Source organism: Tachysurus fulvidraco, chromosome 15 (assembly GCF_022655615.1).
Source record: "Tachysurus fulvidraco isolate hzauxx_2018 chromosome 15, HZAU_PFXX_2.0, whole genome shotgun sequence".
NCBI classification, from domain to species: Eukaryota; Metazoa; Chordata; class Actinopteri; order Siluriformes; family Bagridae; genus Tachysurus; species Tachysurus fulvidraco.
Window position 1 is genome coordinate 5,750,883 of NC_062532.1, and position 11,546 is coordinate 5,762,428.

The 11,546-nt window shown below is 36.8% G+C and overlaps 1 protein-coding gene across 1 annotated transcript in view; it reads left to right on the forward strand.

Annotated features, from left to right (window-relative positions):
• Window positions 1-11,306, forward strand: part of slc16a2 (solute carrier family 16 member 2) — a 28,635-nt gene extending 17,329 nt beyond the window's left edge. Inside the window, exons 4-7 of the mRNA XM_027171777.2 lie at window positions 62-205; window positions 351-579; window positions 3,712-3,942; window positions 4,914-11,306. Of these exons, the coding sequence (XP_027027578.2) occupies window positions 62-205; window positions 351-579; window positions 3,712-3,941 (603 nt within the window). The 3' untranslated portion in view covers window position 3,942; window positions 4,914-11,306. The remainder of the gene's footprint in view (window positions 1-61; window positions 206-350; window positions 580-3,711; window positions 3,943-4,913) is intronic.
• The last annotated feature ends 240 nt before the right edge of the window (window positions 11,307-11,546 follow it).

Sequence of the window (11,546 nt, forward strand, 5' to 3'; positions counted from 1 at the left end):
CTGTTTTGTTCTTTTTTTGTGTGCTAATACTAAATATTAATTACAAGTATTTCTGTGACAGATAAACTTTGTGAAGGAGCAGTTTGGGGAGACGCATAAGGAGTGGGTGCTGTTGGTGTGCATCGGGGCTTCCTCGGGAGCAGGACGTCTGCTCTTTGGCAAAGTGGGAGACCTAATTCCTGGAGTCAAAAAAATATACTTGCAGGTATGTATGTATATATATATACACAGTATTTTTATACATTATTTACTCAATCCTAACATAGGTTCTTAAGTCAGAATCTGGTATTAGTTTGTAATAGACAATTATGAACCACTTTAATCTCTTTTTGTGTGGGTGTATACTGTAGGTGGCCTCTTTCATGACTCTGGGCCTGATGTCAATGATGATCCCTCAGTGCCGTATGCTTGAGGGCCTGATGGTGGTGTGTGTTTTCATGGGACTGTGTGACGGTTGCTTCATAACCATAATGGCCCCTATTGCTTTTGAGTTGGTGGGGCCCATGAGGGCCTCACAAGCCATTGGTTACCTGCTGGGACTCATGGCTATTCCAATGACAGCAGGTCCACCGATTGCAGGTGAGTACTGGTAGTTTTATACAAAGGCATAAAAGATCCTTCCAGCTGGATTAATAATATGGTATAGTAAGGTAACACAACAAATCCATCAAAACTAGTTCAAGTAGAATAGCATTAAAATACTTCAAAATAGGGAAAATAGGGAACTGAAGCGCTGAAACAAGACTAGGTATCACAAGAGGTTGGACCCCGATGTTTGGCAAGGAGGTCTAGTGGTGTCCCAGTTTCTCCCAAAGGTTTTCAGAGTGGATAAGGTCAGAACTCTGTTCAGATCACTCGGGTTCTTAGAGTCCAACTCATGTCTTCAGGGACCTTACACTGTTCATAGGGGCATTGCCATTACGGAACATGTAACATTGTCATAGTACAACCCTGGCCCAGTATAAAGGGCAAAGCCCCCGATGGGGCCTTGATGGCCAGTCAATACAGTGTTCCAAACGAGCCTTTCAAATATCTGCCACAGACAACCTCTTGTCTGTTCATCAATAGAGATGCATCTACCATTCGACCCAATTGGTCCACTGCCTGATGGGAAGACTCCACGACTCTTTTGCTAGTAGGCTTTATTTACAAACGCCATGCTAGTAGGCATATTGGAGGAGCTATAATTCATCTAAAATATTCTGTGTCGTTTTATGGAACTGTTCGTCCACCCTGAATAGGTAAGAAAATACCTTTCAACAGTAGATGTTGTCATAGACTCAGGAAAGCATGGGAAGGGCATCTAACTAAGGCTTGAGACAGGTAACCCCAATGAATCTTGGGTTTTTTGGGCCTCTTACATTTTAGCCTCTTTCTAATGTAACCCATTGGAAAGCCTACAGTACATCTATTCCTTTCCTCAGGTTCATGACAGGTTGTGCAGAGAATGAACACGTCCTTGTTTTTGTCAGCTGCAAGTACTTCCCACTGATAGACCTGAGAGGAATCAACCCGCAACTCCAACTTGCGCCTCACGAGTTGCTCCACCTGCTTTCCTCATTACCTTTTTACTCCATATGAGGTGGCTTTGGGAACTCTGAGTATAGCTGTTACACCATTGTTCCAGGGATTCTTTTGAAGAAACATCACATGCCTGTTGAGAGTTTGAGAAAACACTTTGAGAAACCCACCTAGCTAAGAGGAGGAAACATGGTCGTAACACCGCCTTGACCCAATATAGAGGACAAAGCCACAGATGAGGTTTGAATATCCAAGAAATATAGTGCACTTTTAACTAAACACCTCCAGGATACATTAGTGCTATCTTAGCAACAAATTATTCCCTGGTCATTTAGAATGGGGATGCGTTGGGATACAACTTGAATGCTCTTAGTCAAGTAAAAAGGCGCATATTAAGGAACGTCTATTAATGTTTGTTTGCGTTTGGGTTTGTGTATGTGTGAGTGTGTGGCAAAATGAAATTCTTCCTGGACATATTTATCCAAGTATGATTTGTGATGATCCAAAAGTACAGTATGTGTTCTCTTACACTCTAAGACATCTAAAGAGTTGACTCAAGGAGTTTAACTTTACATACCCACAGCCTTCAGTGCACAAGATATAGAAGGTTTATATTTGAGGCACAGCATGGTTTCGTAGTCAGTTACCCTCAGGTCACCAAGCCCACACACACACACACACACACACACACACACAAATACATATGTGTGTGTCGGTGTTGAACTACACACTTTCAGCACACACTCTGGAACATTACTCATTAAATTTGCTCCAGTTACAGGACCATTAGGAGAATCTATGGAGCGTTAAGGGCCCTTCTGGGAATTTTGTGCGGCTTTTCCGCGAACAGTCGGCTTTCTGTTTTGTTTGACCCTTGTTGTAATAGAGTGATAAATTCAGGATGGACAGACATAACATGTAAAAGGGGTGAAACAGTGAATAACAGTATAGACTGTGGAAAGACAGGATGGATGCTTAGGTAGATGGGAAAACACTTTCATATGTAGAAGGACGAAACTTGCTGAGAATGATTCATGGAAAGACAGAATATACAGATGGAATTAAAAAAGACAGATAAACAAACGGATGGTTAAACGGCTGGGTAGAAAGATGAACAGTTAGATGGATAAAGGGAACGATATAAAAGAGTGATAGATTAATGGAAACGCAATAGACTGAAGGTGAAAGGATGGACAGGTTGATACTGTAGACATGCTAGAAGATAGACGGAAAGATAAATAGACAGATGAACAGATGGATGGATCAAAGTGTCTGCCTTCTGAGAAGCGTTTGTTTTTCGTTTAGCTTGGCTCTTGTTTTGTTGTTGTTCATCGATTTTTGGCAACCCAGTTGAACCACCTGCTAACAGATCAGCTTACTTATTCTCCTTGTTGATGCTCCGCCCCCTGCTGAGAGCCTCCATGCTGAAAGTATTGACTCTAGCGGCTTTACTCGGTCTGACTAATAACTGGCGCTGCTCCTCTTCACTGCACTCCCTGTTTACTGCTGTCACTGCTTTGACTTTGGGCACTTGATGTTCTGATTTGTCCTTTAATGCCTGCAGTTTGAGACACATCCAGGCTATGAGAACAAAAACATGTTTTTGTTTAGAAAGGTTAAATCAGCTCTGCTTTAAAACCCTGTGCACACTTTATGGCCTTATTTCTCTTCATCATTCTCTTTTTCTCTGTCACTTTCTTTCTACTCTTTATTTATTTATTTATTTATTTATTTATTTATTTATTTATTTATTTTTACTACAATCTCTTGCTCGTTTATTCCCTATTTCTCTGCTTCTTTCTTTCTTTCTTTCTTTCTTTCTTTGCCTTTATCATTTCTCCATTTGTTAACTATTTTCCTATTTTTCCGCTAATTGGCAGTATTTACACTTATTCTCATTTCTTTCCTTTGTCTATCAATCTGTTCTGTCTTCCTTCGTTCCTTCCTTCGTTCCTTCCTTCCTTCCTTCCGTTCTTTTATCATGTTTCTTTCCATCCTTTCATCCATCCTTCCATGCATCCATCCATCCAAAGAATATCTAAATGACTCAGACAGATCCAGACATTGTGTGTGTATTTAAAGAAATCTGATATTATATATCATTTAATATTTGACTAATAATTTCAGAAACATTTAGAAATATTCTCTGATTCTCCCTTTACTGTACATCTCTATCTATCCTCCTCTCAGGCCTTCTTCACGACCACTTTAAGACTTACCACGTGGCGTTTTACCTGGCCGGCGTGCCCCCTCTGGTCGGAGGCTTGGTCTTGTTCTTTGTGCCGTTGGTCTCCCGGCACGCTCATAAGAAACAAAGCGACACGTGTGACCCGAGCACACACAGCATGCTGAAGAACTGCACCAACGGAGACGTGCTGCCTGGATACACTGACCCGGAAACACAACAAGAGCTGCACTAAGGTGAGACGGAGGGCAGAAACTAATGGTGAAAAGATATGTTCTAAGCAAGGTATGCAACACATGAGTGTCACGTATGGGACAAAAATGAATGCAGATTTATTCATTTATTTATTTGTTATTAAAAGGCAGGTCAGGAGCAGAACAGGCTTGGGATATTGAGACAAATGTGGCTAAACACACAACCATGGCTAGGAGAATATAAACAAAACAAAGTTTCAGTCGTAACGAAGACAGGAAAGGGGCGAGACACAGGCTTCAAAAATACAATAAACAGGAGGCTAAGTGACACGGAAGCGTGAGGCGGAGATTTCATGACGAAACTAAATAGATGGGGTGAAGTGAAACAGAGAGACTGTTAGCACATCGAAGTTGTTGATTTTGCAGTAAAAACACATGTAAAGCAAAGAACATTCTCGGTCATGGAGATTTTCCTGTGGTGGAAAACTTACTTGCAAGTGTACAGCTTTACAACCTGGGACTAAGCACTGGCACTGGAAATTCCTTCTGTATTTATTAAATAAATGCCAACCTGTCAACAAACAAACTAACAATTAACTAAATGTCTGAAAATAAGTTTCCCATTGAAATACAGCGAATGACAGAATGCCCGTTTGTTTTCCAGCTGCCACTTGTGATATCACAATGGGTTTCATCAGCAACACACACACTCTCTCTCTCTCTCTCTCTCACACACACACACACACACACACACACACACACACACACACACAGAGTGAAACACACATAAAAAATACACACTTTAAGGACTTGCTTCTCTTTACTTTTTCCTCTTTTACTCTTTCATTTTTCACCTTTTGCCCCATTGCCTTTCTTTCTTTCTTTCTTTCTTTCTTTCTTTCTTTCTTTCTTTCTTTTTGTTTCCATTCTCTTTCCTTTATCTCTAGACTTTTTTTAAAATTTCAAATGGTTTTATTATGTATTGTAGCTGCATTCTGTCTCTGTCTTTGCAGGGATTCGCTTCACCAGAAGTCCATCATCTGCTGTGTTCGTATGCGTGACATCTCTATCCTCAGATCAAATCAGACCCAAACTCCTCACATCGGTGCTCTTTTACTTAAATAGTAAAGACCTGCAAGTGGATATTTCATTCTCTTTTATCCTCCTCTTGGACTCCACAGGCCTCCATCCCTCTGCTTGCTTTTTTGGGATTTTAACAGTCTAGAACTTGATGGCTTCTCCAAAGGAGCCAATGCTTGAAGGAACCCCAATTCTCACATAAGAAGAAAAGTGAGTGCTGATCAGTAGGAAATGCTGTTGCCTTTGAATAGAACTATAAGGAAGAACATTTTTCTCTCTACATCTGCCCTTCTTTAACCACTGTGTCCACAGAACAGTTGCCGTTTTTCCACAGAAGAGATTTTTTCCCCCGCCACTGATTTTATTCAATTGTTTTTAAGGAATATAATGTTCTTTACTCATTCCTAGATCTTTCATAACATCTACTGTGGGTTCAGAGCTATTGGTATAACCAGTGTTAATAAGTGATGCATAATCATACAACATTGTCACTTATTCTTAAGCCAAAAGAAGAATTTCGATGGCTCAAGCCTTTTGAAAAAATAATGACTTTCGTTTCTGAGATTTTAGTAGAAACATTTTAATAGAAAACCTTTTCTAATATGAAATCCAATCATTTGACGTTTGTTTCCAGTTCTCTTTTTCGATTCTTGCATGCAGTTCTTTATTTTATTTTTTTTTTGTTAAATCTAAGAATCTAAACTGTTGAAAGTGAATTTCAACATTCATGGGTCTATCAGATTTCATTGGTGTTAAATAGAAGGTTTTTGTATTTATATATATACTAGCTACACAAACTAGCTAACAATTTTGTGGACCAGGTTTGTCTAAGGAATTCAAAATCATCTATTTTCCGTCAACTATTTAAAGTGAAATTCGCTGGCGCTAAAGGTAGATAGGAACTAAAATTTAGTGTTCAGACTACACTGTCTGATTTCTTAGACCAATCATTTGGAACTCCTGGGCTTTGGCCATGCCACAACTAAATTCATTCACAATTGACAAGTCAAACATTGCATCTGGACCTCAATCACCTCTATTTTAGCAAACCTTTCAATCCAGAGGGGCATATAAATAATTTTTTAAGTCAGTGTTTTGCACTTCGTTAGCATTGTGAATTTGTTTTCTTTTGGTTTTTGGGCACTTTAGATACAATCCATTGTATAAGTTTGGTCAAATATCTAAGTAGCTATGCACCTACTGAGTTTAGATTTTGGTTTAGGTTTGACGCTTCCCTTAGGCAGAGTGAATTCAAAATAATACAGAATCGCAAGTCCAAATCTTGCGCCGCCCGCCGTATCAGTATGAAGGGAATATTCATCCGTCACTTGCTAATTTAGATGCTGGATTAGAAATTTGTATACTGTGTGATTTTCTGCAGACCTCACAGAATTTATTCTATGCAGCAAATCAGTGCCAATATTTTCAAGCCAGTTAGTCACTCCGTGCCAGTAGGCTATGCTGATATATCCAGCTAACTTGCATTCCTCAAAGATGCAGGGATTAAATAACATTCATAGCGAAAACATCATTATATTCTCATACTCTCGTGATTTTTTTTTTTTTTTTTTGTTACAAAATACGACTTGTTTATTTTCTGGCTAGTGAATTATTTTATTATTTTGTTACTTTAGTAGACAGTTTCTCATTAATTACAGTATATGGTGCGATATTTTGGCTTTCACATCTTTTCAGCCAATCAAGCTTGGCTCCTTCCCTTGTGTAATTGTCTTACTAACTAATTTATCTTCCTATTGGTCTCTATTTTAGTCACTGCTATGGAGACACTTTTGCCATAGAGATGTATTTCATCTGTCAGAAAAGGGCCGTTTTCATTGGCCAGTGCAAACAGGAGCTGTTCATATCATTGGCTGCTTCCCCTCAGACGGTTACTTAATTGGTTGCTGGTTGATATGTCGTCACTATGGGAACACTTTCAAGCCTTTGGATGCAAAACAAACATAGTATAACCCAAACATGCCTCATTAGCTTAATCTGTAGGTTTAAACTAGAAAACTGCATTTGGTAACTCACAGGAAATTTTTTAAACATGTCTAAGTAAAAGTTTAAAGTTGAAATAAGTAAACCGTTGGTCATTATATAGATATACAGTAACCATAGATTTTCTGTAAATCCTGTGTTCCTAAAGCTTTATGTATCCAGGGCTCCATTGCAGCTAAGAAAAGACAAACAGTTGTTAGGAGTTTGTAGCTCAAGCACATTTGACTTCAGACTGATTTCAACTGCAGCATCTGTAGCATGCCAGTAGCGAGTTCTCGGGTTTGTCATATTCTTCATGCATTTTTAACAGTTTTATGTTAATGTAACTATCGAGCTTAGTCCAATAATTAGTCCAAAAAATATTCAGACTTGAACTGCTGTTTTTTTCTCCATTTCTTGTTACATTTTGTAATACATAGCACAAATCCACTAAAACTTTTATTTTTTAACTTGACGTCCGAGCTTTCTGTCTTAAAGTTTTGTTGGAAAAGTTTAATCTTTCCCTTTGACTGTTACTAGCGGTTAGACTCCTTCCGAATTACTAAATACAGCTGGAGTGTTACAGTATTTGTTACAATAGAAATAATAACTAATTATACGTATTGTCGTTTGTATAAAGCCAAGGTTTATAAATTAGAAGGCAGAATGAGACGGTCATTACTCTGCGCAATTTACGTTGTATAAAACTATATTTCTGAGCCTTAAAGGGATTGAGACAATGGCGCTGTTTAAAATTAAAATGTTAAAATGTTGTCCAGTGAGAACAAGTAGAAGTAAAAGTGCAGTATGTTTTTTTAACACAAAATTGTGTAATATTGGCAAACAGTTACAGTCATTGTGATATTTTATATCGGCCAAGGCTGGTAGGAACAAGACACACATACCTCAAAATCTTACCTGTTATTGATACTCACTGTTAATTTTACAGCTGCAGTTTAAGCCTCAATGCCAATGATCCTCAATACAAGCATCTCTCTCTCTCTCTCTCTCTCTGTCTCTGTCTCTCTCTCTCTTCCTTTTACAGTTTGTATTGCTCTCAGTGCTAATTACCCAATTAACCTTTAATTGCGTACTTATTTTTTTAACCACTAACGGCCTTTTCAGAGTGTGAGTGTGTGTGTGTGTGTCTCCCAATTTATAGTGTCTCCAGACCTCAGGGATCGTATTTTCTGAAATCAATTCAAGTCCAAATGTCCTCACATCAGACATTTCTACCGCATGCATTATGGTACAGCAGATGTGTAAAGACTAAGCTAAATTTTATTTAAAAATAAAGAAGAGAAAAAAAATTAATTTCTCACTTACTCCCTAAAATCAAATGTAGTCGATCGTTCAAGACACATTTGGCTCACTTGGCTGACGTAAGCTTCATTCATTTTGCTCCAGATGTATTCCTTTAACCAAGAGAATTATGAAATATAATCAAATAATAACACTAAACAGTTTTAGGAAAATATGGAAAGGACAAATCAACCTTGTTTTTCAGAGATTTTGAATTCTTTCTTCCATATATATCAGTTCAGTGAGTCTCCATAAATGTTTGGTGATCTTGGCAAACCCTTCGGATGTCATCCTAGATGACAAAGGTGAGACAAAATTAGATAAAATATTGTGTTTTGTCCAAAAAAAAAGTAGAATTTTGGTACCTCAATTTGAACAAATCGTAAACTTTAATTTCCCCTTAAAGGTTATTATTATTATTATTATTATTATTATTATTATTATTATTATTATTATTATTATTGTCTTAACCTGCCTAGATACAAGAAAAGAGGAGCTTTTGTGAGTTAAGGCATAGAAGATAGATGTAGTCTTCACAATCATATTTATATATATTATATGCTAATGATTACATAAGAAATTAAATACTAGACAAATTAAATGCTTATGTTTTCAGTCAAATTTTTAAATGCTCATTTTTGGAGGGAATCATTCCCTCGCTTTTCAAAGCGAATAGATCACAGTTTGTATTTCCAGTTTAAAATACTTTTCATACATTGTTTCTTTCTGTTTGTGGATATTTACGCAAAATCATTTACATTTAACACAGTATTTACTGTCATGGATGGTTTTACATGTACCAAGTACCTAAATGTAGTTTATTCTCTTCACCTAATTTTCAGTTTTTAAACAAGTAAACATTTATTTGTCTGTATTCTTAGTTTAATTTCCACGTGATTTGTTCTGTTTTTCATCCTAGAGTTTTTTTTTTTGTTGTTGTTTTAATTTGGACCTCATAAGAATCTAATATTACCTCAGTTACCTCATGTCTGCATTTTGGCCTTCCTGTTTCTGACCAATCAGTTCCAAACTTTACAAATATGCAGATTTTTTTCTAGTGAGCGAACACTGAAGTTACTCAGTTTTTTTTAATATAATTATAATTCTATTTTTTTCTTTTTATCTCTTTGTAAATGGCTCCTGAGTATTGATTCACCTGGTAGAGTTGAGTAACAGATATCTTGCGTATTTTTACAAATCCACTGTATGGTTTATTGATTTAACGGTTGGTTGAATGATTTACATTTACACTGATTTAATTAACCTCATAGTAGCATTGTACTTTTTTTTTTAATTGCAGTCGACATGTATATAAATAATTTTATTTCCTTGTAATTCTTTCATGTATAGAAATATATTTAGTAAGGCTTTACATTAGGATTCCTTTTACTGCATTGTTTAACATGAACAAACTCTGAACTTCAGCAAGAATAAAGCACAAGAATTATTGACAAAGGTTGTTAGAAACATCTTGCTGGAATTGTCTCTCTTTTTAACTGATGCTTGGAAAAAATATCATTAACAAACAGCATTTGGGTAAAAATCTGGTAGAATTTCTTTCTGTTTGCTTGGATTTTTTTTCAGCAATGTTGGCAGCTCTGTGTTTATGTTGGTTGGCTTAATTTTATTTACAGATCAACATATACATGAACATAGCTATACTGTCCCGAACGCGGGAATAAACGGACCTAAACTCAGGATGGCGAAATAAACGGGGTTTAATAACAAAAGAACACTAAACATGACACAGACTAAAGACAGGACAAGACAACAGTAGATTCCACGCTGCATAAGGCAACGCGGCACAGTTAAATAGACAGGGTAATCACAATGGGAAACAGGTGTGGGGAAATGGGAGGAGCAGACAAGGGCGGGGCAGACACGTGACGAAGAACATTAACACATGCACGTGGCCAAAGTCATATACATAGCTACAGTATAGCTGTTGATTCATTAGCTTATTTGTGGTTTGGTTTTGTTAATGATATTAAAGCTGGATTAATGCTGAAGTTCAGGATTTGCTTTGTGTCAATTAAGGAACTCTTAATATTCTGAAGCTTCATCATACCTTTGGAACACTTTTTAGCTAGTAGCAATTTAGCAGTTTTTTTTCTTTGGAACACTTTTTAGCTAATAGCAAATTTGTGTTTTTATTTCTTTGGAACACTTTTTAGCTAATAGCAGTTTAGCTACAAAACATTGTCTTTGTTGTAATGTAAGGAATGTTTATAGCACTTAGCTGGGGTAGGAAAATAAATCAGTTCAATGTTGTATCCTGTGGAGCATGAGGGAGTGTGTCCTGAACTTGTATGGAAATGAGCTCTGATTGGATGTGCCTTGTAAGGCTGTAATTGCAGACGTTGGCTTGTTTTTGCGTTTTTCTCTCTTTTTTTTTTAGACTTAAGCTGACAGAACTTGCAAGAAATTGCTACATTCAAAATCTTTATATGTTTATAAAACACTGCTAATGTGAGTTAGCTGACTTGTATGAGCTTACTTAACCTTACCTCTGAGCTACTTTTGACCACTAGCTGCCTACATATATGTGTTTAAGGACATTGCCGTCCTGTTTCACTCAACAACACAATGCACGTTTCTGCATGTTTCGTTGTCCGATGTGCTGTAAACAGTCATATATGGTGATCATACTGGAAATGAATTGCAGTGTTCCACCCTGGCCTTTAAGATGTTTCTTTCTGTTTAACCTGTAAACTTTTATAGGAAGTATTATCTTAGCACCTTGTGATTTATTATTTTTTTTGTTGATGTTTTGGGCAACATTTTAGGAGACTAAATCTACATGTGTTATCTACAGCTCTGTACTGGCTTCATTAAAATGTTTTCTTTAACATTAAATCTTCAATACCACCCTAATTATTTTTTTTACTTATTTTTTTCCTTCATATGTAAACAACAGTGAAAATAAAAGGACTAAAGTTATGCTGCTAGCTTTCTGTCATTTAGTTTTCATTTGAATAATAGTTTGCATCTCTAGTAGGCCTAATCGTTTTGGTTATTTGATATTAAACAAGCATTAAATGCCATAAGACTGTTTCTTTTCTTCATCTATTTCAATTCTTTTTTTTTTTTTTACCCATAGTTCCTTGTACAGACCAGCAGAGGGCAACGTTGCGCTGTCTTAAACACCAACGGGTGAAAACATTGCATGGTTGTCAGTCTGTTCAAATATACAATGGATTTGGAAAGTATTAAGAAGCATTTATTTTCATATATATACGCAGTACATCAGTACATTAAATATTTTAAATGTAACTTTTCAGTGT